The following is a 23,693-nucleotide window of genomic DNA, read 5'->3' on the forward strand; positions in this document are numbered from 1 at the left end:
GGTAACCATCTAGTTCCGTTAGCGGCCGTTGATCATCCAACGCCTCCTTGTTCGAGGAGACTCGAGGCCGCCGCTAGCACGGAGCGACTCGCCCGACCCCCGGTCCCCCAGTCTGCAGCAACCCGACCCGGCCACCGGCAGCAGCCCCACCCGGCCCCCGGCAGCCAGCTCGGCCCTCTGTGGTAGTCGGAGCTCCCCCGCTGTCTCCCCTCGGCTTCCATTCAACCGTGTCCTGCTTGTAGAGTCCTCACCATGGCGGCGAGCGCGAAGAGAAAGCAGGAGGAGAAACACCTGAAGATGCTGCGGGAGATGACGAGCTTGCCCCCCAACAGGAAGTGCTTCGACTGCGACCAGCGCGGCCCGACCTACGCCAACATGACGGTGGGCTCCTTCGTGTGCACCTCCTGCTCCGGCATCCTGTGAGTACCGAGCCGCCGGGTGACCTCAGCTCAGACATGGCGCACACAGGGGTTTAAACGATGCAGCGGCCACGCAGGGGGACGATGGGAACCAGTTAGCCCGAGCGGCGCAAGCTACACGGGGAGACGCTGGTTCCCAGTGTCAGTGGGAGCGGAGCCGCCGTGACATTGTCTCACTGGGGCTGTGGTGTTGGGCGGGGTGCGCCCCAGTGCCAGGGCTCTGGTCCCCGGCATGCTAGCAAAGCAGCCGGGGTGCTAGCTGACTCCAGCTTCTCATGCTAACCAGGGGGGACACCAGTAGCTGCTGGTAACGTTTGCAAGTAACAAGTAGTAACCTGGTTAACTGACAACTGGTTCTGGTTAATAGGGCTGGCTGCCACATGTGACCAGATATCTAAAATACCATACCAGTCGAGATGGATTCTTATCAAGATGAATGACAACGTGTCAAGGTGGAGTCCTGCTCCTGACTGAAGATTGTGCTTTTAAACTGTCTTGAACAGAGATTCAAGATTTTTTATTGTCAAATGAACAGAGATAACATGAAGCAGTCACTGTCAATGAAATACTTGGGTCACAGGCTCTCTTTAAGCAATGCTCAGTAATTTCAACCCAAAAAAAAATAAAAATAGAAATAGTATAAAATAGGATAAAAAAAGAATAAAATAGAATATCAAAAATTTAATATAGAAAATAAAATATATATATCTAAATATATATCTTTACAGATGAATGTTCAATTTGTGCAGAGAAGGACAAACACTTGATAAACTGCAAAACATTTTACTAACTTGATGTAGATCCATTATGTGAAGCACTTCTTCACTGGGCCTGCACAATGAATCAATTCATATTGTCCCTTAGTTATGTGGCTTTTGATGAAAATTATACTTTAATAACTATTTATATCGTTGAAGCGCCCAGCCCTCCTTCTAAATCATTTATTCTCTCATTTAACGAGACATGGCTTCAATTTGTTTAGTCTTCCTCCAGACCTTTTCTGGAATCGATCAGATCCATCAGCCAACACATAAAGCTGATGTCCTCTTAAAAATAAGAACACTTCAAATAAGAAAAATAAACATTCTTCATATTTATTGTTAGTAAGTGACTTTTGTATGTTAATTGACAGGTCAGAGGCACTTCATTGGCCAGATCAAATTTCAAACTGGCCCGGCCCCTAGATCTGCCCCTGGTTGTGTTTAATATTATATTCTGTTTAATATATAAGTTATTAGATCTAATAGAACCTTAAGAAATCTATTTGGTTTCAATAACAATCTTTTTTTTGCAAAATATTACAAGATGGTTCTTAGTCTTGTGAACGCCGCATCATTGTGAGATTGGACTGATGAAAGCATTATCTGTTTTCATGCCATCATCAGTTGCATTTAGCCCAGTCATCTCCTGTAAGTGTTGCACTTAAAAGAATACCAGAATGACTTTCTCTCTTTTCTCTACAGATTCTCTCATATTGGTAGTTTACCTCCCACAGCGACTCAAACCGAAAACCTACCCACTTCATTGATGTTTCCAGTGTAGCTTGGGGTTTGACTTTAGATCGGGTTTGCCTGACTTAAATCTTTGCTCTGCAGTTGTGTAACCAAGCATCTGTAGCTTGGGATTTGGGATTAGTGAAGCATTCCGTTTGTTCTTAATAAGTATACTGCCTCAATTTCAGCCGTCAAATGTGGCACTTTAAAAAAGGTCACTGTGGATATATGTGAGTTTAGCCCAAATGTAGAGATATCCAGCCTGTTGTAATACATAAATGACATTATACACATCTAAAATAAATTTCAGATCAAATTCTTCCCTGACCGACTGACATGGAGGAAATGCTTGCGTTATATTATCCATATTGCATAACTACTTTCCCCCTAAATACATTTTAGAATTATTCTGCTTTGACATATTGTCTCAACTGTTTGTTCATCAGTTTTGAGAAAATGACCTTTAATGCATTTGCTTGTATTCCTAGATCACGGTTACAGACATGGCATCATTGGTGTGGTTAGGGCTGCTCGATTATGGAAAAAATCATAATCACGATTATTTTGGACAAAAACGAAATCACGATTATTCAAACGATTATTAATTTGTGCCCTTATTTTTTTTAAATGACTAACCGGAAGTACCAGTCACTTCCGGTTCCGGTAAACACCTATTACGGCTGCGTGTCTTATTTCTCCGTGAAACCATGCAGGATATCGGTGCCTGGTTATTCAAACCCTTAATGATGGCAACCCTTACACTCTCCATAAAAACACTTTGTAACTGAGAACTTTGAAATTTCCTCTCAATATATAAAATGCAAAATAATCGTTTCAACTCGATTATAGTAGTTTGGAGATCGTTTGATCCAATAATCGTAATCACGATTATATTTCGATTAATTGAGCAGCCCTAGGTGTGGTGTTTTAAAAATAACTTAGAATAAAATAAAAATTGTTTATCTTGTTTGTACAAACATATACAAATATCTTTGCTTATCACAAGCCTTTGTAATTGAAAACCCTCAAGTGGTGGTTGGCTATTAGCAGGTAACTTGATAAGCTGGTCATCTGCCCATCCTGTCCTGGTCATCCTGCCAGTAGCCTGCACTGGTGTTTCTTAATGCTTTATGGAAATCACCCTGCCATTCTCCGTTTGAGAAATTCTAATTCTAATGATTTTGCACAGGAAAAGGAAAGTGTTGTTTTCAGTCAGCAATTCCCTATAGATGACTTTAGGCTCATAAGTCGACAGAGAAACAATGTCTGCTTTGACACATATGAAAACCCCCTTTCCCTCAGACTTTACCCAACTTCCAGACCTTGTTTGACTTGGGCTTGAGACCTAATCTGTGCAAACAGTTGTAGCTCTTTCATCTTTGAAGGTTTCTTACTATAGAGCAGAAAAGAACGAGATTAGTTGGGTGCTTGCTGATGGGCAGAGCTTGCCCTCCATTTCACTTCACCAGTGGGTCTGTAGGGGGTCCACTGTGAATTTCCCATCTGCTCACCCTGTGGTGTTGAATTCTGTAATGTGAGTTAATTGACTTCTTTTATAGCTCAAGATCACGATTCCTCCTCTGTTCTCGTCTTCCGTAGATCTCACACACTTTTTTTATTTAGACAAATCGTGTTTGGGGCAGGGGGTTGTTAGTAAAACAATATTCCGAGCAGAAGAGTGTGGGCTGGACAGGATTGGTGTCTGTGAGATGCATGCAGGAAGCCTTAGTTTGTAGGCTCAGGAAGTGGTATGTCATTGCTGTGCTGCTACATCAGCAGCATGTGATTTTTTTTTTTGTTTTAATATGTGCAACAGGAAGTGGCAGAGAGTTCATTGCCTGCCGCTCACTTTCCTTTCATTTCTCGAGAAGCATAGATGACGGCACTGTGAGAGAGCTCAGGTGAAGATTCATGCTCAGACATGATGAATACTTCTGACTGTTTTAGGAACAAGGCAGTGTTGATTTAATTTTGTAATTTACAACGAAAGCCCCTTAACACTGATATCCATCCTTGTTAACATTTCATATGTCATGACATTATTTATTAGTGATTCAAACAATGTCTTTAGAAACTTACAAGTATTTTTATTTATTTATAGAATTTGCATTTGGTGCAGTAACATTGTTTGTGGGTGACAAGCAGGGGCACAATCATGTCACAAACATATCCTCAGAACACACTTTTGACCCTATATGGTCGCTGAAAGGGTGGAGTTGGAATCTGCTATGTAAACACATTCCTTATGAAGGTGGAGACCTTCCCAGGAGGTATACCACTTACAATGTCTGTTTTCTGGAGAACTGCCCATGGCAGGAAGTAACCCCACTTGGCCTATCTGCTCCTGAGTAAGCAGGGCGGCAACAGAGGCTGAAGGCCATGGCAGAGATCATGACTGACACCAAATGCTCACAGCAATAATAATCAATGGCAAGTTAGCAGACATGACTTGATCTGTGTATTTGACGTCTTAAAAGGGTGTCGTCAGTTTAACATTTTATGGGTGGCAAATTGCGGATGCTGTTACTAGGTGTAAATGCTGACTAGATAGTGAACCATGAAAAATTATGAATAGAAAAGGTGTAAAATATCTTTTTTGTAGTAACTAAGAGCAGCAATGTGAAACCTGGTATGTAGCCTCTCTTTTCGTTTGAGGTTTGTCATTGCCAGTTTCTCTCGCCCTGGAGCTTATCTGGTCTGATATACACTAGTGAGTAGGTCATAATTATTTTATTGTGCAATATGTGAATATATTCTTTGATGCACTATGCTATCTAGTAGACAGGATATAGAAGTTGACTTAGCTAAGTTAAGCAATGGTTTGATTAAATTGCTAATCTCTTGCGTTCAATATTTTTTACGTAAGAAGTAATTTAAATTTATTTATACCAAATAATAATAAAATACTCCCCAAAAATATTGATACTTGGGGAGAAGCTGTATACCACTTTGCCAGTATGCAATATGTATGAAAATGAGAAGTTATCACACCATGCACATTTGCACATTGCTACTATCTGGGAAAAACTGCAATCGCACAGAGAACCTCACCTGCAGATCTCCTTTCCTCGACTACCTGTCCCCACACACACACACACACACACACAGACACACAGACACACAGACACACAGACACACAGACAGAGTTAAGATGGACAGATATCACTTGTCACCAACCTCCAAAAAAGACGCAAAAAAACAGCGGCATGAGATTACTGTGGTTCCCCCCAAAACCAGTGTGAGTCCTTGAGAATGGATGTAAATTTTGCAATAAATTTGGATATTAACTGGCTGCCAAAGGAAGAGTGTAGGCCGAGTTTATAACTTGTATCCAATGATAAATACGGAACATTTGAAAGTTGATCATAAAATAGACCATTAAAAAAATATCACACCCCGGCTCCTGGGTGTCGGCGTCGCCCTTCTGTTTGTAACGTCTGACTTACAGTGACCTCAAGCTGACAACTTCAATAACCACACAGCCTGACTACTGCTGAATACTATCACTCTGTATATCTACTTTGTCCAGCCGAAATAAGTGTGGGTCTGTAGGGCAATAACATTGTGTTGCTAGGCTCATTACCAGACTGGAATCTAGAAAATGTGAATGGCCGGACAGTTATATTGTGTGTCACAGTCACTGGATATAAAAGGAGCTAGAATATATCATGGCTCCTTCTTTTGCAAGTTTGTGGATGAGTTGAGAAAGACTTTGAACTAAACTAGACAGGAAGACATTGTGTATTTGATGCACAGTAGAGTAAACAACAGTAGCTGTCTACAGTAATTGGACAACTGGTTAGAGATACTACCATCATATTTTAGGCCTTAGGGGCCATGGGACTTTCACCATGTCTGACCTAGTTTCATCTTTATGAGACTAGGATCTGATCTGCCTTCCTCAGGGCACAGAACAACACATTAAACCACTAATACACTCAGACTTACTCGCACATTTGTCTTCTGATTTTAGGTAAAGGTTTTATCCTACTGTGACATGAGTTTGCCTCTTGGGTTTTGAGTTAATTAATAGTAACTTAAACTGCTATTTTATTTGTCTAGATTGATTTGGCAATGAAACCACTTCAAATTCCATTTCAGGGTCAGTTGAAACGAGTTTCATTAAGAGGGTTTCTTTTGGTTTGTGTAATTTCTTTGACCTCATCTGTCCTCTCAAACTGACACCACCATGACATAACCGTGGCCACAACATCATAAAGTCATTACCCCAGAAATAGCCCCAGTAGATCCCATGGAGCAACTCCATATTAAGGTGGAGACGTATAGACAGTTTTTTCAGTAGACACATGATCTTTGGGTGTTAATTGACATAGATACCTGAATGTTAACATCCAGGTATCTATGCTCCTGTCGGAGCTAATTATTAAAAGTAGAGTTTGTACAGTCGGCTGATGAGTGGATGTGTAAAGAATGGGTGGAGAGATAAGAACAGGTTTGTGTAAGGGGTGACCGCTGTGAATAATTTAGCAGTGTTGGCTAGTATTTCCGTTTAGGCTCCTCCTATGTGTATAACATTGTGTTTGTAATTGTGACACTGTCGATCTAATTCCCCGGAGAACTGCAATGACCCCCTTACAAAAATGAGCAACTAAATATTGAATGGTATCAGCTGTAAGCAAATATTTCTTTATAAATTCAACTTTATCTTTGTTAATACAGCATTTAGTTTATTTGTGTTTACATAATTTGTCCACCAAATACTGTAGACTCAAATAATGTAACATATCCCCAAATGATAAGTTATGCTAGGCAGAGTAAGTACCTAACCCCAGTTAGTATTCCCATTAAATGAATCTTTGTAAGTTCTGTGTTCTGTCTGTTTGTAGACGAGTAACATTTTAAGTAAGACTGATTTATGTTTTAAATAGTTTCATTGGTGGTCTCTGTAAAGGCCGAGACCAGAATAACCATTCAGATAACACAATGGAGCAACTGTACTGTGGACCAGTTATCTTTCGGGGATCAGTGAAGTAGTTCTGATTTCTGAAAATAAGATTGGTAGTTTGACTTTGACTGCATCCAGCTATCAGTTTGAGGCCTCAGAAATCCTAATGAGAACACATTTAGTTTTTGAGGAAATGTGTTACCTTTTAACAAATTCAGGACCAAAGCCCACTCAAGCCTCAGGAAAATGCAAGTGAGACGTAACAGGGTGTGTGAGAAAAACAGGCATTTAAGAGTAGGGAAAGAGCAGCTGCTGCTCAGACATCTTGGCTAAAAAAGTTGAATAGCTTTTTTAAAAAGTTTTCTAAAAGAGAAAAGTTTGGAGAAATAGTGGATTTCTTGATTTCCAGCTGGCTGTCCTTTTTCCACAAGAGAACAGTTATTGAGATGGAATGTTTCATTGGACTATGAGTGCTCCTCAAATGCTCCTCGGTACAATTCAATACTGTGGATAAAAATAAGAATGAATTAATTTCATTTAGTTATCCACTCTGCTTGTTGGTCAGATTCTCATGAACATTTCCTGATAGTATGTGAGACGTTCGCACATCCACTATTGTCCAAGTCTGTCTGTCATCTATATTGAATGAGAGCTTTCCATTTCATTAATGGTTTCCTTATTCAAAGAACAATACTCTCAGTCACTGATGTACTGCTCAGTTGGGATGGCGGCTGCCTACTTCAAATTACCATTTTACAGCCCTATAGTGTTTTTCCACAGGTTGAAAATTTACTTGTGGAAGTGGCTGGTGTGCTGTGTGACCAATTTACACGTAGAGACCAGTAGCCTTTTACCCTAAGGCTACTGTTGGACTCTATTATCTAGCTGCTGTGCACTAGTGTTAATTTTCGTGGTCCACTTAAATGTAATACATTTTATGTTGTGATTTAATTCAAGAGTTTGACCTCCCTTTTTGTATGTGGATGAAAGAATAATCTCCATTCAAAAATGAAAGTGCTTGTTTAATAATGAAAAATGTAACTTTTGATTGGTGCCATGTATATGACGTTCCATACATAATCTTGTTCAAAAATCGGAATCTTCGATAATGTAAGTAGTAAAACCAAATATCACATTATTTTATGTAAATCCAAGGAACTGCTGTATAATGCCGTAACATACATACCGCATTTTCACATGTGTACAACAAATCAGGTTTCTGGTACAGAGTGGACAGTTTCTTCCTCCTCGCCATGACCTCTTCCTGTTAAAATTTTCCACCAGTGTAGAGTTTGATATCACTGTTACTGTCACATGCCACTGTCAGATAAACATACCCACAATGACCAAAAGAAATAAGAGTTAATAAAGTAAACATCCAGAATACCAAATATCATTCTTGTTTTAAACTGTATGGCAATAAGTCGTCTTTTTATCATTCGATTGGCTGCAGTGCTCAGCCGTTACACTCAGGTAGCTGTTAAAGCAGCGTGCTTGCATTCTAAATGCTGATTGGTCACCCTAGGAGGCAATAGGTGGCGACCTTGAAGCCAGGACAACATTAGTTTTCACTTTGCTGGTAGGTCCAGGAAAAATACTTAGGCCTGGAGCTTAATATAACAGCCTAATGATGGCTCTTTTCAACTACTACAGCTGGGAGGTATTTTTAATTTGAGCTGCTGCGGCATGAGCTGTGACCTGCTCAGGAAAATGAGCAGAGCTTCTGTGAGCTAATGGGTGTTACTCCATAATGGAAGTTTCTATATTAAGGGAGATCGCTCTGTCTTTTACTGCGCTGACAACTTCAGTTCTATCATTGGCAGTTAGGAGAAGGTTTCACCCAATTCCTTTGTTCTGCTCAATTTTTTCACCAACATTTCTCTCTGTCACTATTTGTCTCTTTCATTTCCTTCTGCGATGCTGTCTTCCCTCACCAGCAACTCTCCCCAGCAAGTCAGATTGTTGCTAATTAAATGGCCCCATCCTGAGAGGGGACCATTTAATTCTATGTCTATGTCTAGATGAGGTTTTATGTAGAGTGTCTTCAGATTAAATGACCCCTGTTTTCATGTCTTCACCTACAGACGAGGACTGAATCCACCCCACAGAGTCAAGTCCATCTCCATGACAACCTTCACGCAACAGGAAATCGAGTTCCTACAGAAACATGGGAATGAGGTAACAACTTTCTGCCCTGTCACAGTTGTTAATTAAGTTTGGGGTCAACTTCCCTTCTGCTTTGACAGGTGTTCTTTACAGACTGTCAACTTTAGCCTTCCATTTTATCTTCAATGTTTTATCATACATTTACATTTTCTTTTTGAACTATATGAAAATCCTACTTCCTTTATATCTGGACATACAGATTTACAGTAGAGTGCGCTTAACTGTACAGTTTGCCATTCACCCATTCGTACAGCCAGTTGTTTTTAAATGTCCGACGCAATGTTATCTGTTTGTGTGTAAGGTTCGTAGAAAACTTTTTTGTTCTCTTGTGTAATTATATGGACGTCTTGGGATGCAAGACAAATTTCAGAAGAGATTCAGACAATAAAATCTAATCTAGTGCATTTATGTGCAGCATCTTTTGTATCATTCATCACCCATACGATGTCTGCACAGCCATCAGGGGAAATTTGGGTTCAGTATCTTGTGTTAGCATTTAATTCAAGGCTGTTTATTAATTGCACTGCCCATCACAAAACACAAAACACAAAAGCCCGGCTAGTGAAGAACGCTGAACTAGTCCCAGCGCTCAAGAGTTGGTGTAAAACAAATCAGCCCTGAAAGCCCATTTAGTTTTGTGGCCAGATAGAAAACATCACTGGGATGATTACATATTTCTGTGTCTATTGAATGTGGAGATTCAGTGGAGTCGTGAGTCTGCGGGTACAGTGACCCAATTACACCTTGACACAGGTATTTTATGAACTGTATTGAAACTTGTCTAGAAAAGTACCTCCCTGTCTTTTAAATTATATAGCTCTCACTTATCCATCAAAACCACACAGAGTAGGAGCATGTATTTGTTGCACAGTGCATCATCATTCAAAAGCCATTTCTGGTTAAGGAGGTATGAAATAGAGCAATGCCACCTGGGAAGCACAGTCTATTAAAAGCTGTAGCAAAGTGGCAGTGCAGGCAGACATGCAGGAGACTCAAGGTTGGAGCTGATGAATACATCCTCAAGGTTGCTTGACTGTTGAGGAATTTTTGAGAATAGTGCTTGTCTAATTCCACACATACTCCCTTCTCTCTCCAAACAGTACCCAAGGTCAGGTTGTAGATAAAGGGCCAACCAACAGTAAATTGTAGTGTCTACACTTAGGGACTTTCATATCTAACCCAGATGCGCCAGACAGAGGCACCAACTTGCACTCTTTTGCATATTTCACCAGTGGCAAGATGTAAGGCCAAAATGTGATTTAGGTAGGCATACTTTAGCCTTAACTATCCAATAGGATGTGAACACCTACATGTAACATAGAGAGTGACAGCAATTCTAGCCATTCATGGATGTGCGATTGAAAAGCTTGACGCGAGTAGAGGGAGATATATGGGGATGCTTTGGGAGACATCTTCAGAATTGGTGCTGAAAATTGCTCATGTTACTCTGTTAGCGTTTTTGTATATCGTTTAACCTTCTGGTCTCCTTGATGCATCAAGTCTACATTTAAATATTCTGCATAAGACATCAGCTGCTGCCTGAGTTCTCCTTTCACCAGCTTCCAGAAAATATCCATAACAAATACTACTGTTTTCTCTCGAGTCTCGACTGAGGACACTCAATTCTAGTGAGCATAACATCTAGTAACAGTGAGCTTGAAAGTAGCCTGTGAGTATGTTAATGTGAACCAAAGCCATCTGAGAATAATCAGCAGCAGAAGCATATGAACAATAAAAGAGTCATGCTGGCTCTTGCAGCACAATCAATTCATCTACCAAGCGTCACCCTATACTGAGTGCACACGTGCATGAAACATGTAAAGCTCTCTTTACTGGATTAGGCAAATACTTAAGGAATGCTATCCAAAACCTAAGGCCAAGGTGAGACAGATTTGTTTACACTGAGCCAGTGTAACATGAAAGTCAGGCACCATTTAAAATATGGCAAAACACTAAATCAATCAATCATTCACATTTTATTTGTGTATGACTTTTCGTACTAAGCATGCAACACAACGTGCTTGGCAGAATAAAGGCAATTTAAGAAAGTGAAAATGATAAAATAATAACATACTAAGGGAGATCAGGATAAGATAAAGATAAATACAAGAAGTTAGTAAGTAAAGCCAAAGAAAAAGTAATATATTAAAGTAAAAACTGTTCACAGAAAGTAAATAAGTAAGTTACTAATCAAAAAGATACATAAAATTGAAAAGAAGGATATATCTGTGAAAAAGTTTAATATGTTAAAGTAATCCGAGAGATAAATCGGTCTGCACATAGACCTACACAGTCACATGTTCTGTTGCTCTGTGTGTTCCAGGTATGTAAACAAATCTGGCTCGGCCTTTTTGATGACAGAATCTCCTCAGTACCAGACTTCAGAGAACCACCGAAAGTCAAGGAGTTCCTTCAAGACAAATACGAGAAGAAGCGATGGTAAGTGTCTGTTTTACAAGATGGCAATGAAGAGACACATAGAATCCCCCAACAATGTGCACTGTGGAGACATGTAGGTTTTCTTTGTGTTTGTCTTCTCCGAGCCTTGGAATGTCTCTCAAGCAGCTCAGAGCAGTTTCCCTCAAGCAAGCCACCAGATACCCTTCTTTAAATGCACCCAATGTAGGTCAACACAGTCGAGCTGGTGTATGTACAAGATGTAGTTGCTCCATGAAGTTATAGGTTTAATTTGATTCAGATGAGGTTTAGCATAGTTCCAAGTGGTGTAGTAACTGTCAAGTGCCATAGCTAACCAGAGCAGTTATTTTAAACAAATAGAAGTAATGAAAGACTGAACCGACAAGTGCCTGTCAAGTTATAGTTGGTCATTAACAGTCAATATTGATTTAGTTAGACTATTGGTTTATGCAGTTTCACTGTTTCCACAAAAGACTGAGACGTATCGCAGAAGATGTTCTTTTTCTGGGTATTCAGGTAATCGTTCAGGCTATGTACCATATAGTTAATCATTAGGTTAATCCACCTATTAGTTAAGGTAGCAGTGCTTTTTCATCTTAGTGGTTTGCCTCTTAGTTCTGTCTAAAACGAGAGCAATGAGCAGTGCATGTCTCAACATGTCTCCATTGACTGCAGACAGGCATTCTCACTCACAAAGGCCTCTCTTCTCTCACACAAAAACACACAAATACACACACTAGTCATTTTTCTGCACCATGTGATAACTGTTAGTTTCAAGGACTCATGCCTCCTCCTCAGGATATGAATCGCGTTTGCACTCAAAAAAACTTTTCCTGTTTGAATTTGCATAACGACTTATTAAAATGGGAATTATGTGGCATTATTTTGAAAACTTATGATTATGTCAGTTTATCCTGAATATTATCTCATTAAGCAAAATTATATGTAATGAGAAATGAAATCTTATCTTACTATTTTGATGGTGTATTTCATGTAAGGTTTGATGTCATGATAAATGTTTTCCAGGTACGTATCTGCTGAACAAGCCAAAGTAGTGGCATCAGTCCATGCTTCCATCTCTGGCTCGTCAAACAGCAGCACCAGCAGCACCCCGGAGGTTAGACCACTCAAGTCCCTGCTTGGGGAGTCTGCCCCCTCCCTACACCTCAACAAGAACACCCCACCAAATCAGGTGAGATTTATGTTGTGTGCACACACACACACATGCACACGCGCTGAATCTGTAATTATCCCCTAGACATTTTTGCTCATCCTGCAAGGGCTACTAGGGTTCAACATATTACTTTGGAAATATTTAAAGGTACTAAATTAGAATGTGCTTGTTGAACGTTTTATGCGAGCCGTAGAAGAAAACTAAAACATCAGCAATATATAATTTGCAAGATATATAACAAGCTCTATCTCAGCACAAAATTTCCGTTCATAGCTTAAATGCTATAACAAGAAAAATCGGTTCCACTTTGTTTTATTGCTTCACACCAATGTTGGTTGGTAGCTCAATGTTTAGATGTTCCCACTTTGGGTAGTGAACTCAGCAGACGGCTAAATTACTGCCTCACACTCGGAAAGTGCACAGTGACTGAATTGTCTGCTGAATAAATACATCCCTTGTCTTTGATACTTGCAACAAGAAAGAAGCTGAGATGCAGTGATTCGCGGAATTGTGTTTTCTGTATTGGTTCAATTGACCCTCCATCATATTTTATACTGCACACACGTATACCATTCCATGTTATCATTGTGTAAATAGTAATTTAAACATGGTGACAGATCATTAGTGTGATTATATTTATTATATTTGTGTCATATTTTGACACACTGAAAAAATAATGATGGTAGCCTTCTAAACCCATGAGCACAATGCATGCTTCCTCATGTTGTTATTATTACTCTGTCAGCTACTCTTCCTTCCTCCTCTTCTACCATTTGCATTTTAGTGTGAGACTACAACACTAGCAGTTTTATTATGCTCTCCTCACCAATCCTGGAAGTATCAAATCTTTATCCATGGTACTGTCGAGGGAACATAAGACGTTTGGTATCAAACTGACATTGGGTTTTCTTAATCCCTAGTAAGGGTTTATGCCAGACGTTAAATCTAGAATATTTTATAATCTGTCAGTTAGTGCACATTTAGGTATGAATCGCGCAGTGGGATTCTCTACAAACCAATGTCCAAACCAGTGATAGATTGCAGCTTTTCTTATAAATGCTTACTATAGACCGCCAGACACATATTACCTGTTGGTCTCCTTTTCAAAAGTCCTCTGTCTTGTCTTGTTTAGTTTTCAGGTAACCGCTGTTCATTAGCATTCTCACCAACACATACCTGCACTCTCATCTCAAACCTGTCTCTTGTCTCCACCAGTCTCCAGTGGTGAGCCGTGGACAAATCCATCAGCAGCAGTTCCATGAAAAGAAGTTTGACCTCCTCAGTGACTTGGGTGGAGACATCTTCGCTGCCCCGCCTAACATGAACGCAGGAGCCAGCTCCAGTTTTGCTAACTTTGCACATTTCAACAGCCACACAAGTAAGGAACAGACCAACTGCTTGACTGTACCACAAAACAAAGAGTCATTATATGTCAATCAGAAGGCAATGAAGCATTGAAACAGGGTCTACAAGGACCAAAACCGAAAGGGCGATCCCGCAAAATCAATCAATTTGATCTGAATCATAATAAAATGTTTATTTGTTCGTAGGCATTTGGAGAACATTAGCAGATAATGTGACTGCTAAACCTCTACCATTACTGTTGCAGCCATTTAAAATATCTCAGGTGCTTAAAGAGACGGTCACATCCTAAATGATGCTGTGTTATACCCCCCCCCCCTAACTTTTTGTTAGTGGAATGTACATATTTGGTAGATATTTTCCTGCTATACCATGGCCACAAAATAGTTCCCAAGAACTTGTTTAGGCAACCTTTGGTGTGGTACGAAGTGGTTTATCAGTCTCAACCAAGAGTTTTACAGTCCTGGCAAAGTGGGAAAGATGAATTTAATTGATTGCTATCAATCTCAAGAACAGAGAGCAGTGACGCGATCTGCTACATGACATTATTGAATCTGTCTGTGGAGATAACGGTAGAGTGCTCTGTCTTTTCCCTTTCACTGTCACTAACACACCCACTCACTGCACCCTCACGGTCTCTCTCATTCCCTACCTGTGAGAAATGGAGCTTGTACATTGGAATACCAATTTCACTGTCTTCTTTTCTCTCAGATTTCTATGCAAATATGATGCACATTTAAAATTACATTGAAATGGTTGTAAATGAGAAGCCTATTTCCCTTCATAGGTTCTTGTACAGTAATACCTCAAACTGAAGCTGAGCTGTGGCGGTCTCTACGTACAGTTATATATTGGCGCATCAATTTAGAATCGCAAATAAACTCTGTCTTCATTGCCCTCGCATACAATCTGGTTACTGAAAGTTTATCCATACTTCCAGCCACTCAGACTCTAGAATCTTCCGTGGCCATGGTATAAGGAAGCACATCAGAGGTGCTATGGACAGACACATCTCCATGGTTACTAATGTCTTTAACATAGGGCTGTTAGTGTTTTCTTTCCATGGAGAAAAATGTCATTACCCCCTCAAAGAGCCATCAACTTAATGTAGCTAAGTGGCATGCACACATCTCCACATTGCAAACATTAGCACAGACGAGTGATTTGCGTATATTGCGTGTGCTCAACAAGGAGTCCAGGCAGCATCAAATGGGAGAGGATGAATGTCGGACCATCCTGCCTGTGTTTAAAGCTGTGATGCATATTATTGTTAAGTTAAACCACTCCATGATTACATGTCTCACATTAAGCACCTAATCCATCGTATTTCCTTTAGCAATCTGTCATCCATGTCATGTCATTTTTATGTATTCATTCTCTTGTCTCATCCATTGTTTTCCTCTCATTGTCTTTTGTTGCTCTTGTCTGAACCTCATCCCGACACCACCTCCAGCAGCACAAAATGCCAACGCAAATGCCGACTTTGCAAATTTTGATGCATTTGGGAGCACTTCTGCAACTTCAGGTGGTTTCCCCTCCGCACCCCAAGCCCCATTCCAACCCTCAAATACAGGTAGTTCTCCGCACTGGACAAGCAAACACATCCAAATCAGTCTTGCATATGTATTACATTTGTATGCACAGGCATTGAGAACATTTACATCCTCTGTCAATACAGCACATTGTCAGTATAAAGTTTTTTGTCAAGTCATCGATGTTTTGTGTGTTTTAAATGCTGTAGGTATTTTCTCTGCTTTACACACATTCAATATCCATTCTTTCAATGTATAATATAAAAGGCCTATCTGCACCAGTTTTACAACCAGTGGTGCAAGTTTACTCCATAGATTTTCCTGCGGCAAAGGTAGAGCCGTTGACTGAAACGGAACAAATGACAATATGTTTACATTGCATGTGCCTGAGGCATAGAGCATAACAATGTGCTAGAGTTCCTCTTATCGTATCATATCTCTCTTTTGACCTACTTTAAAAGTCTACTTTGTCTCTGATAGGTTGACACAAGTAACCCACTTGTATGAATAATCAACAACAAACTCATCCTTGAAACGAAAGGGATGGTTGCACACTAGAACAGTGGACACTGACCACACTAAAGCATTCAGACTGTTATCTCTTGAAAATGATATTTATTGGATACAAGTGACAAGAGTATATAACGGTCAATATGCAGCTATTAGGAAGACAGTTATATATATATATTTAGTTAGTTCAATAGTAGACATTAGGGTCTACACATATATCATCAAGGAGTAATGTTGTACTTATCATCATGCTGTTATACTACACACATCATGAGTATTTCCTCACCAGTACCAGTTTGTCCTGCCCTTAACGAAGCACCTTTCCTTCTCATGGGCGGCACAGTGGTGCAGTGTTTGGTGCAGACCTCTCAGCCGAACCCAAGTGGAGGTGTGGCTTTTTTCTTGCTACTCTCTCTTTGCCTCGTCCTACAGTCCAAAGACTATGTTGGACTGTAGGACCCTCAAATAATAAGCACTATCTGTAATGGAGGGATGGACTTTCACCTTCTTTATTCTCACACAAAAACAGTGACTCATATCAAACACCTACTAGTCTCTGGTAAATGCTGTGTACTACTGCGCCCTCTGCTGGAGGACTATATAGGTAGCCTTCTCATTGTGGATCTCCACAGTGATCTCTTCAGCATGCCCACTGCCTGGTAGATAAATCTCCCCTCTCTATTGTGGCTTGGTCAGATAATCCCCTTCTCGCAGACACTGACTAATTATCTGGCCTCAGCTGTTCATTCTGTCTCATGTGCGATTTCCTCCTTTGCTTCTGCACCACTGGATTTGCTTTGGCTTTCATGCTTTACATTTTTTTTTCTCTCCTATGGTTTGTCTGATGTCTTTTCTTTGTTTCTCCGCCCTGTCTCACGTTGCTCATGGCCCCATTTCTCCATCCCACCCTCCCCTTTTTGATTTTCGGCTGCCAGCATTCACTGTGCTCTCCTCCAGCCGCAGTATGGGTGAGTTTGCCACTGCTCTACCTCTCCAGGGTGCACACAGTAAGTCTCTCTCTGGGCTTGTTCCCCTAGCAGCTTCCCCGCTTTCCACCACCTCTAGTACATCTTCCGATGCTCTTCTTTACATGTGATGTGTGTCGCAGCATGCTAGTCTTTATGTGTCTGCATCACAGTCGACAATCTCGCTGGTTAATAACAGGAATTATACGCTCTAATGGTTGCCGCTATACATTTTGAAAACGATCAGTTACTGTGATGTTTCTGATTTTTGATTAATGTGTGATATTTTTGTTTGCCCAGTTACAAACATGGGTCTGGTTAAAAGTAATGTGTACTCATTACAGAGTTCAGTTAATCTCACAGGGTGACAGACTAACAATCTTTTTTGTTTGGTTTTGTCTGTGACTGCCTTGATCCACAGTTTGGTGCCGGACTGAGCCGGTGCTGCTCTGTACATCAACTGACTCTTACACAAATAAATGATAATTTCATACATTTCTCAGGTTCATAGGCTCATGGAGAGCCAGCATAGCACAGCGTGGAATAAGTCATTTAGAAGTTTGTTGCTATCTATCCAATAGATAATGAAAGTATCTCAGCCTGAGCCTGACTCCCCCCCCAACTTAACCCTCCATGCAGCTTCCTCTGTCCTTTTCCACCAAGTTAATGCTGTTACTCAAAACCAACAATCAAGGTCCCCCTTATGACTCTTCAATCTCTCTCTTTCATACAGGTAGTGCCTCAGGGGGACTAGCAAATGCCAATTTTGCTAAATTTGACAACTTCCACAATTCGTGTAGTGCTGACTTTGGAGCCTTCAGTTCCTCTTCCCAGAGTAACTCAACAGGAGCTGGCAAAGATGCTGTACAGAGTACTAGCATCCCTGCTGATAGATACGCTGTCCTGGCTGACCTGGATAACGTGTTTAGCTCTGCCAAAACAGAGCAAGGTAAACTTCTCCTGCCTAGCCTGTTTCATAGATCTCATTTGTAGCTGTAGAAGTTGACTAAAAACTGAAGTTGACAAAACTAAAAGTAGTATGTAATCAAGTGTATATAGATTTAAATCCCTCTCAGTCATCTTGTACAGGCAAAGTCTCCCCAAAACCAGGGCTGATTTACATTTTCTAGCAAAAATCTTATTCTGTGTCACCTAAGGTCTGGCTTGGACAAGGCTTGGTTGTATTTTGGGATGGCCAAACCATTTAGTATTTTTATAAATGTATCTCATGGCCTCAGTGTTATGCAACCAACCTGTTTGAAAGGACATGCACACGGTGGAGCTAGCTTCTTGTTCGAGGAATGACTGACAGTTTTTATGCCACTTGTTCAGAATTGTGGCTCTCAAGCGCCTGTGAATTGTTCTGGGCTGGTACTAGTTTATTTTGTTTCTGGTGTAGAAAATGCGGATTTTCTGATGATTGAACATTTATTCCCCATTGTTTTTTTTAATAGGTTGAAAATGGAAGCTATCCCTGGGCCTTTTTGTTTGTGTTTTTTTGTTTTAATTGGAATTTTCTTCCTGGATTAGTTGAGCTAGAATGAACCAATCTCTGCTATTTGTTTGCTTGGTTTGCAGGGGGTATTCCAGCAGTGGCAAGCTCAGCCACAGCAGCTGGAGTGGGTGGTTTTCCTCAGAAGCAGCCAGCGGTGCCAACAGGGGGGGATCGCTATGCTGCTCTCGCTGAGCTTGATACCGTCTTCGGTTGCCCAGCCCCTACCACCAGTGTTTACAACACCACCACTGCACATGGGTGAGAGTATGCAAAGTACACACACACACCTCAGCACAAAATTCCAGTAATTAATGTATGAATTAAAAGTTGATGCGTCTTATTCAAACACGATAATTAGTTTAGATTATTTTGGAGAGCAGTATCTCTTTGAGACCCGATTGTTAAAACATATACATCTTTTATTTTGCATGCAGGATCATCATTATCTGTGTGAAAGTGGAGACTCAGGGTTCATCTTATCCCCAATGTCACAGACAAGATGGCAACTCCTAACACTGGAAAGACATCCAGAAAACACTACCTTCTGTGAAACAACACTTTATTCAGACATGATCAAAATCACAACATCCCTGACACATACAGTCACAGCGGCATTTCTGGCAAAGTTACCTTTATCAAAGGCACCATGCCATGCAGACGTACAGTGCAAACATTATCTGTCATATAGCATTATGGAGGTTCTATGATCTTCTCTTCTTGCTGGCTTCTCTGATGTCTCCATGTGTTGATGTTGTTTCACTGCAGGAGTGTGTTTGGCTCAGAGACTGGGGTGTCAACAGCACAAGCACAGCAGGCTCTGCCTGGCATGGCTCACGGTTTCGGCGGTGAGTGAACCTTCAGGCTCTTTTCTCATGTTTTCTTATTTTGCTCCCTAACTGAATTCAGTAATGATGCAGAACTTTTAAGTGGTGAGGTACAGTGAGTCATAGGTAATTCCAGCTGGATTTGGCTTTAGGGATTTTTGCAGTTTCCAGCTTAGGAACATCCTGGTTGAGATATCAAGACTAGTTTGCAGATGTGATCAGAGATGGGGGTTTGGATCATCAAGCTGTGGCAGCAAGTTCTCATCAAGTCATACATTGATAGGCTTTACTTCCTTTTAGATTATGAGATTATGTTTCGTTTTTTAGTCAATCTACCGCACACATTATTACAGTTGTTTCTAGGCGTTATGGCATATTTTCTGATTCAGTGTTTTGGGTTTTACTATCCAGAGCTCATGGTGTTAACTGATCTGTTTCATATTCTGTACTCATGTTTGGTGACTCAATGCCTCTCTCCAGGACCTCCCTCAACTAATCCGTTCGTGGCTCCTGGAGTGGCCCCTGCTGGACCACCCTCCAATCCGTTCCAGAGCAACGGCAGAGTGGCTCATGTGGCAGCAGCAGCAGGTGTGTATGCTTATGTTAATGTGTCACCAATGTGAACACCCAATCAAATAAGTTAGTTCAAGAGTGCAGATTATTATTGTTTAATTTTAAAAGAAACTGCGGGTATGGTACATTATCAAACAATATGTGTTTTATTTCTTTTCACACCAAAACTGGCAACTGGGTTGCTTTGATTCTGAATCTTCCTGAGACAGCAGTGTCACAAGAAGAAGAGGACAATTATTAAATCTGGATATTTCAGAAAAGCTCTAACACACTGCTGTGCACAAGAAGGATCAAATAAGTAGACAAGTGTAGAAATTAAGATTCCGTTGTGTTTGATTGCTCTTGCCATGCTGGACAGGCTTGATGAGGGTTCTTCATGGGCAGGGTTACCCCCCCACCTTTGGTAGGTTCCCTTGTGCTCTCTGTCACTTTGCTCTCCTTCACATCACTCTGGAAGTGCCTTTCTTTTTACAGGAAAATGTTGGGAGAGAATGGGTTATGTTGAGCCTAAGTTTAAAATACAAAGTATGAGGAAATCCTCTTAGCACCTTGTAGGCCTGAGTCTGTAGAACAGTTTAAGCAGTTTATTTAATCAGACTCCACCTATTAAGACAAATACTTAATATACAATATTTATGTTACGCCCCCTGGTGGCTCGTAGCTGGACATAACATAAATGCAACAGGTCTGAATAAGTGAGGGTGCAATCACACAAAACACAAGACCAGATATAAGATAAAGACAGTATTTATTTAGACAAAGCAACACAGGGATCAACAAGGACTAACAGTGGCACCAAAGAAAAAGAACACAAAGAAATCCCCCCCCCCCCTTTACAGGTGCTTAGCACCCAAAAGTACAGCGGGTGGTGCTCACTCTAACCTGAGGTATTAACAAACAGTAAACCTACGTGAGTGTGATATGTAAACCCCGGAGTATCTTACCTATCCTTGTAGTCCCTGTGCGCACAACAAACAAAGTAAACAAAGACAAAAGACAAAACAAAAGTAGGCTGCTACAACTTAAACTACTGGTAAAAACTAAAGACACCAGCAAACATCAGGACCAAACAAAACAATCAGCGCTCTGACACAGCTCACCACAAAAGCCTCCTCTCGCCAACAAAACAGACACAGGACTATTTAAAGGGGAAGGGTTGACGAGAGATCTGTCACAGGTGGGGTGATTGGAAGATTGGATGCAGGTGAGATGAGCGGCCATGATGCTTCTTCTTCTGGCCACTTCACTGGCACGTCCTGCCCGAGAGCTCCCCCTTCCAGTCACTGGAGGCAACACCAGTCTATAAGGATGTGGGAACAAAACAACAACACAAGACAGAACACAACACATGTATACATACAGGACATACAGAACACTGTCCGTAACAATGTTACTCCCCTTGAAGGATTTATAATAGTCAAAGACAAAGTGTACACGAAGACATGAATTCACCTTTGGTTTGAGCACTATGCTCTGCTTTCTTAAAAAGTAAATCAAAGTATTTATTGCTCATCTTAAATCTCTGTGACTATGGCTTCCTCAACATTTTCCTCTTAGCAGTTGGCACCAAAAATCTTGTCTCCCTCTTTGGAGACTATTGAAACTTACTTTGCTTTCAAATGTACATAAATTATTGTAGTTATTCGGTAGGATGTCTGTCAGCCACTGGTGCTAAACTACACGTGTGGTAGCTTTGTGTCGGACGTTTGATCACACAACCCCTCTGTTTCCCTAAAGCTTCTCTGCAGACAACCAAAATAAAAAGTTGCATGTGTTTAAACTGTACAAATGTTTTTTTTATGATGGTATCGTACTATGCATGAAAGAGTCACATGTGCAGTGGATGAACCCACTGAAAATCATAATTAGTATATTTCTGTTCCCTAGTTTGCTGTAGCAGCTTTATGTTTTTCTGTATTGATGACTGCACTGTAATCCCCAGTTCATCATCTCACTCATTTCAGCTTACAACCATACAGCAGTATATTGCTTTCTAACAAACTGCGGATATCAGTAGCGTCTCAGTATTTAAATAAGTTTCTTTTACTTCTGATATGTGCCAGCTCCTGTATAATCTAACATATTTCAAGTGTGTGTGTGTGCTATATTTTGTGTTATAAAACTTCTACACCACTTTTAACGTTGTGGATTGAGAGTCTTTTGTCATCATCATTCACTTTATTTCTTGCTGTGTTACAGCATCATTCGGCACAGGCTCCATGAGTATGCCTTCTGGATTTGGGAATAATGCTGGCTTCAACCTTCCAACCAGCTTTAGTGGAACTTTCCAGCAACAATTTCCTGGGCAGGCTCCCTTCCCTCAGCCTCCTGCATATCCCCAACAACCCAACGGTGTGTATACCCCAGGGGAGAACATATAATTTAGACTTATCAGCATCAGTAAGGAAACTGCATCTGACTTAGTAGTTGTTGCACTTAAATGTCTTTAAAAGAAGGCCTACTTGTGTTGTTGGTGTTGTACATTAATTGATTTTCAGGTTGCGTGTTTTATTTTACGTTCTAAATGACGATGTACGTGTCTCTCAGGTGGAGGATATCCAGCCTATGGCCAGGCCAAGCCTGTGGTGACTCCTTTCGGCCAGGCAATGGCTGGACCTATGCTCTCGAGCAACCCTTTCCTGGTTAGTAAGGAGCTTCAGGGCATGAGATCCTGTATGAGATTCAAATTAATGTTTGATAGAGATAATGTCCTCAACCTATTCCTCTTTTATACCACTGACTACATTGCAACAGATTCAGTTTCAAAAGTTTTTGCTTGTCACGTTTCATCAATGTAAACTGGATTTATTCTGACCTCAACACTTTTCCTCTGACGGTTTGTTTGTATATCCCTGTTTCCTTCCAGGGTGCGGCTCCACCTGCACGGTATCCAACAGGAGGCTCCTCTACAAATCCCTTCTTATAGCGATCCATTCAATCAGCTGCACTACAGGGTCAACAACTGGCGCGCTTGCACCTATTGCACTGTTTTGTTTCACAAGTAGCTTTAAAAACACAATGTTTGTAAGGATTTGTATTTTCTATCGCAGTTTGTCCCTGATGGAATGAAACGACAGACAGTAGTGCCGCCGCCGTCTGCGGCTACAACACAAAGTGATGGTGTGTGCAGAGGGAGAGGTTGATCCCCTCGTCTCTATTTAACCTGTGAACTGGCCTGGCCTCCACTGAGCCACAATGTATAATCAAACTGGCTGAAAAACTAAGTTATTGCATTCAATATATTCCATTTGTTATGCTGCATTTCTGTACATATTGTTTTCTTTTAAGAAATTAGCTCTTTTTGCATATCAGTATTTGTATCTAACTTGTGAAGACGGAGCTGTTGCTTGGAAAGGCTGATGGGTACTGCCGGTTACTGCCGGTTACCGTCATTTGTAAAGAGCCTGTCTATTTGGGCAGGATCCTTTTTAAGGTAAACTGTTCTCACTTAAGAAAAAAAGAATGCATATTCTGTTGTTGAGATAAGGGGGGAAGAAAGACTGAATGTTGCATCATGGATGAGTAGGGGACTTATTTCTCTGCCATCGCCTGCCCTGCTGACCCAGGTCCTAATACTGTTGTGAACCACATCCATGTGTGAGTAATGAACTGAAAACCACTTACGTTGGGTATGAGCGGATTTTAAGTTAATATGTAAATATATACAGTATATATATATTAAAATGAATTTTAAGTAAGAAGAAACGACCAAACCATTCATTTATATGGATGTATGGAAATCTTGTATATTTGTTTTGTATAAAGAAAAGATCTATATTCCCGGTGTTGCAGTCAGTAATTTGAAGCCTTTTTTTATTTTCTTATTGTTTTCAACTGACATGTGGTCACAGTGGGG

General features: G+C 40.7%; 1 protein-coding gene across 3 annotated transcripts; it reads left to right on the top strand.

Moving 5' to 3' along the window:
• Positions 1–60: 60 nt before the first annotated feature.
• On the top strand, positions 61–23,614 carry agfg1a (ArfGAP with FG repeats 1a). 3 transcript variants are annotated; one of them, XM_061073067.1, is made up of 13 exons: positions 61–419; positions 8,903–8,996; positions 11,308–11,423; positions 12,429–12,594; positions 13,792–13,954; positions 15,392–15,511; positions 17,679–17,894; positions 18,524–18,698; positions 19,206–19,285; positions 19,745–19,852; positions 22,037–22,189; positions 22,385–22,479; positions 22,704–23,614. In XM_061073067.1, exons 1-13 carry the CDS (start codon positions 253–255, stop codon positions 22,761–22,763), a joined length of 1,713 nt encoding a protein of 570 aa, XP_060929050.1. In that variant the 5' UTR covers positions 61–252; the 3' UTR covers positions 22,764–23,614. The 3 variants fall into 3 exon arrangements, with proteins under 3 accessions (XP_060929050.1, XP_060929051.1, XP_060929052.1); XM_061073068.1 differs by having other exon boundaries at positions 15,395–15,511; XM_061073069.1 differs by lacking the exon at positions 17,679–17,894.
• Positions 23,615–23,693: the final 79 nt, after the last annotated feature.

Source organism: Limanda limanda, chromosome 6 (assembly GCF_963576545.1).
Source record: "Limanda limanda chromosome 6, fLimLim1.1, whole genome shotgun sequence".
Taxonomy (NCBI): Eukaryota; Metazoa; Chordata; class Actinopteri; order Pleuronectiformes; family Pleuronectidae; genus Limanda; species Limanda limanda.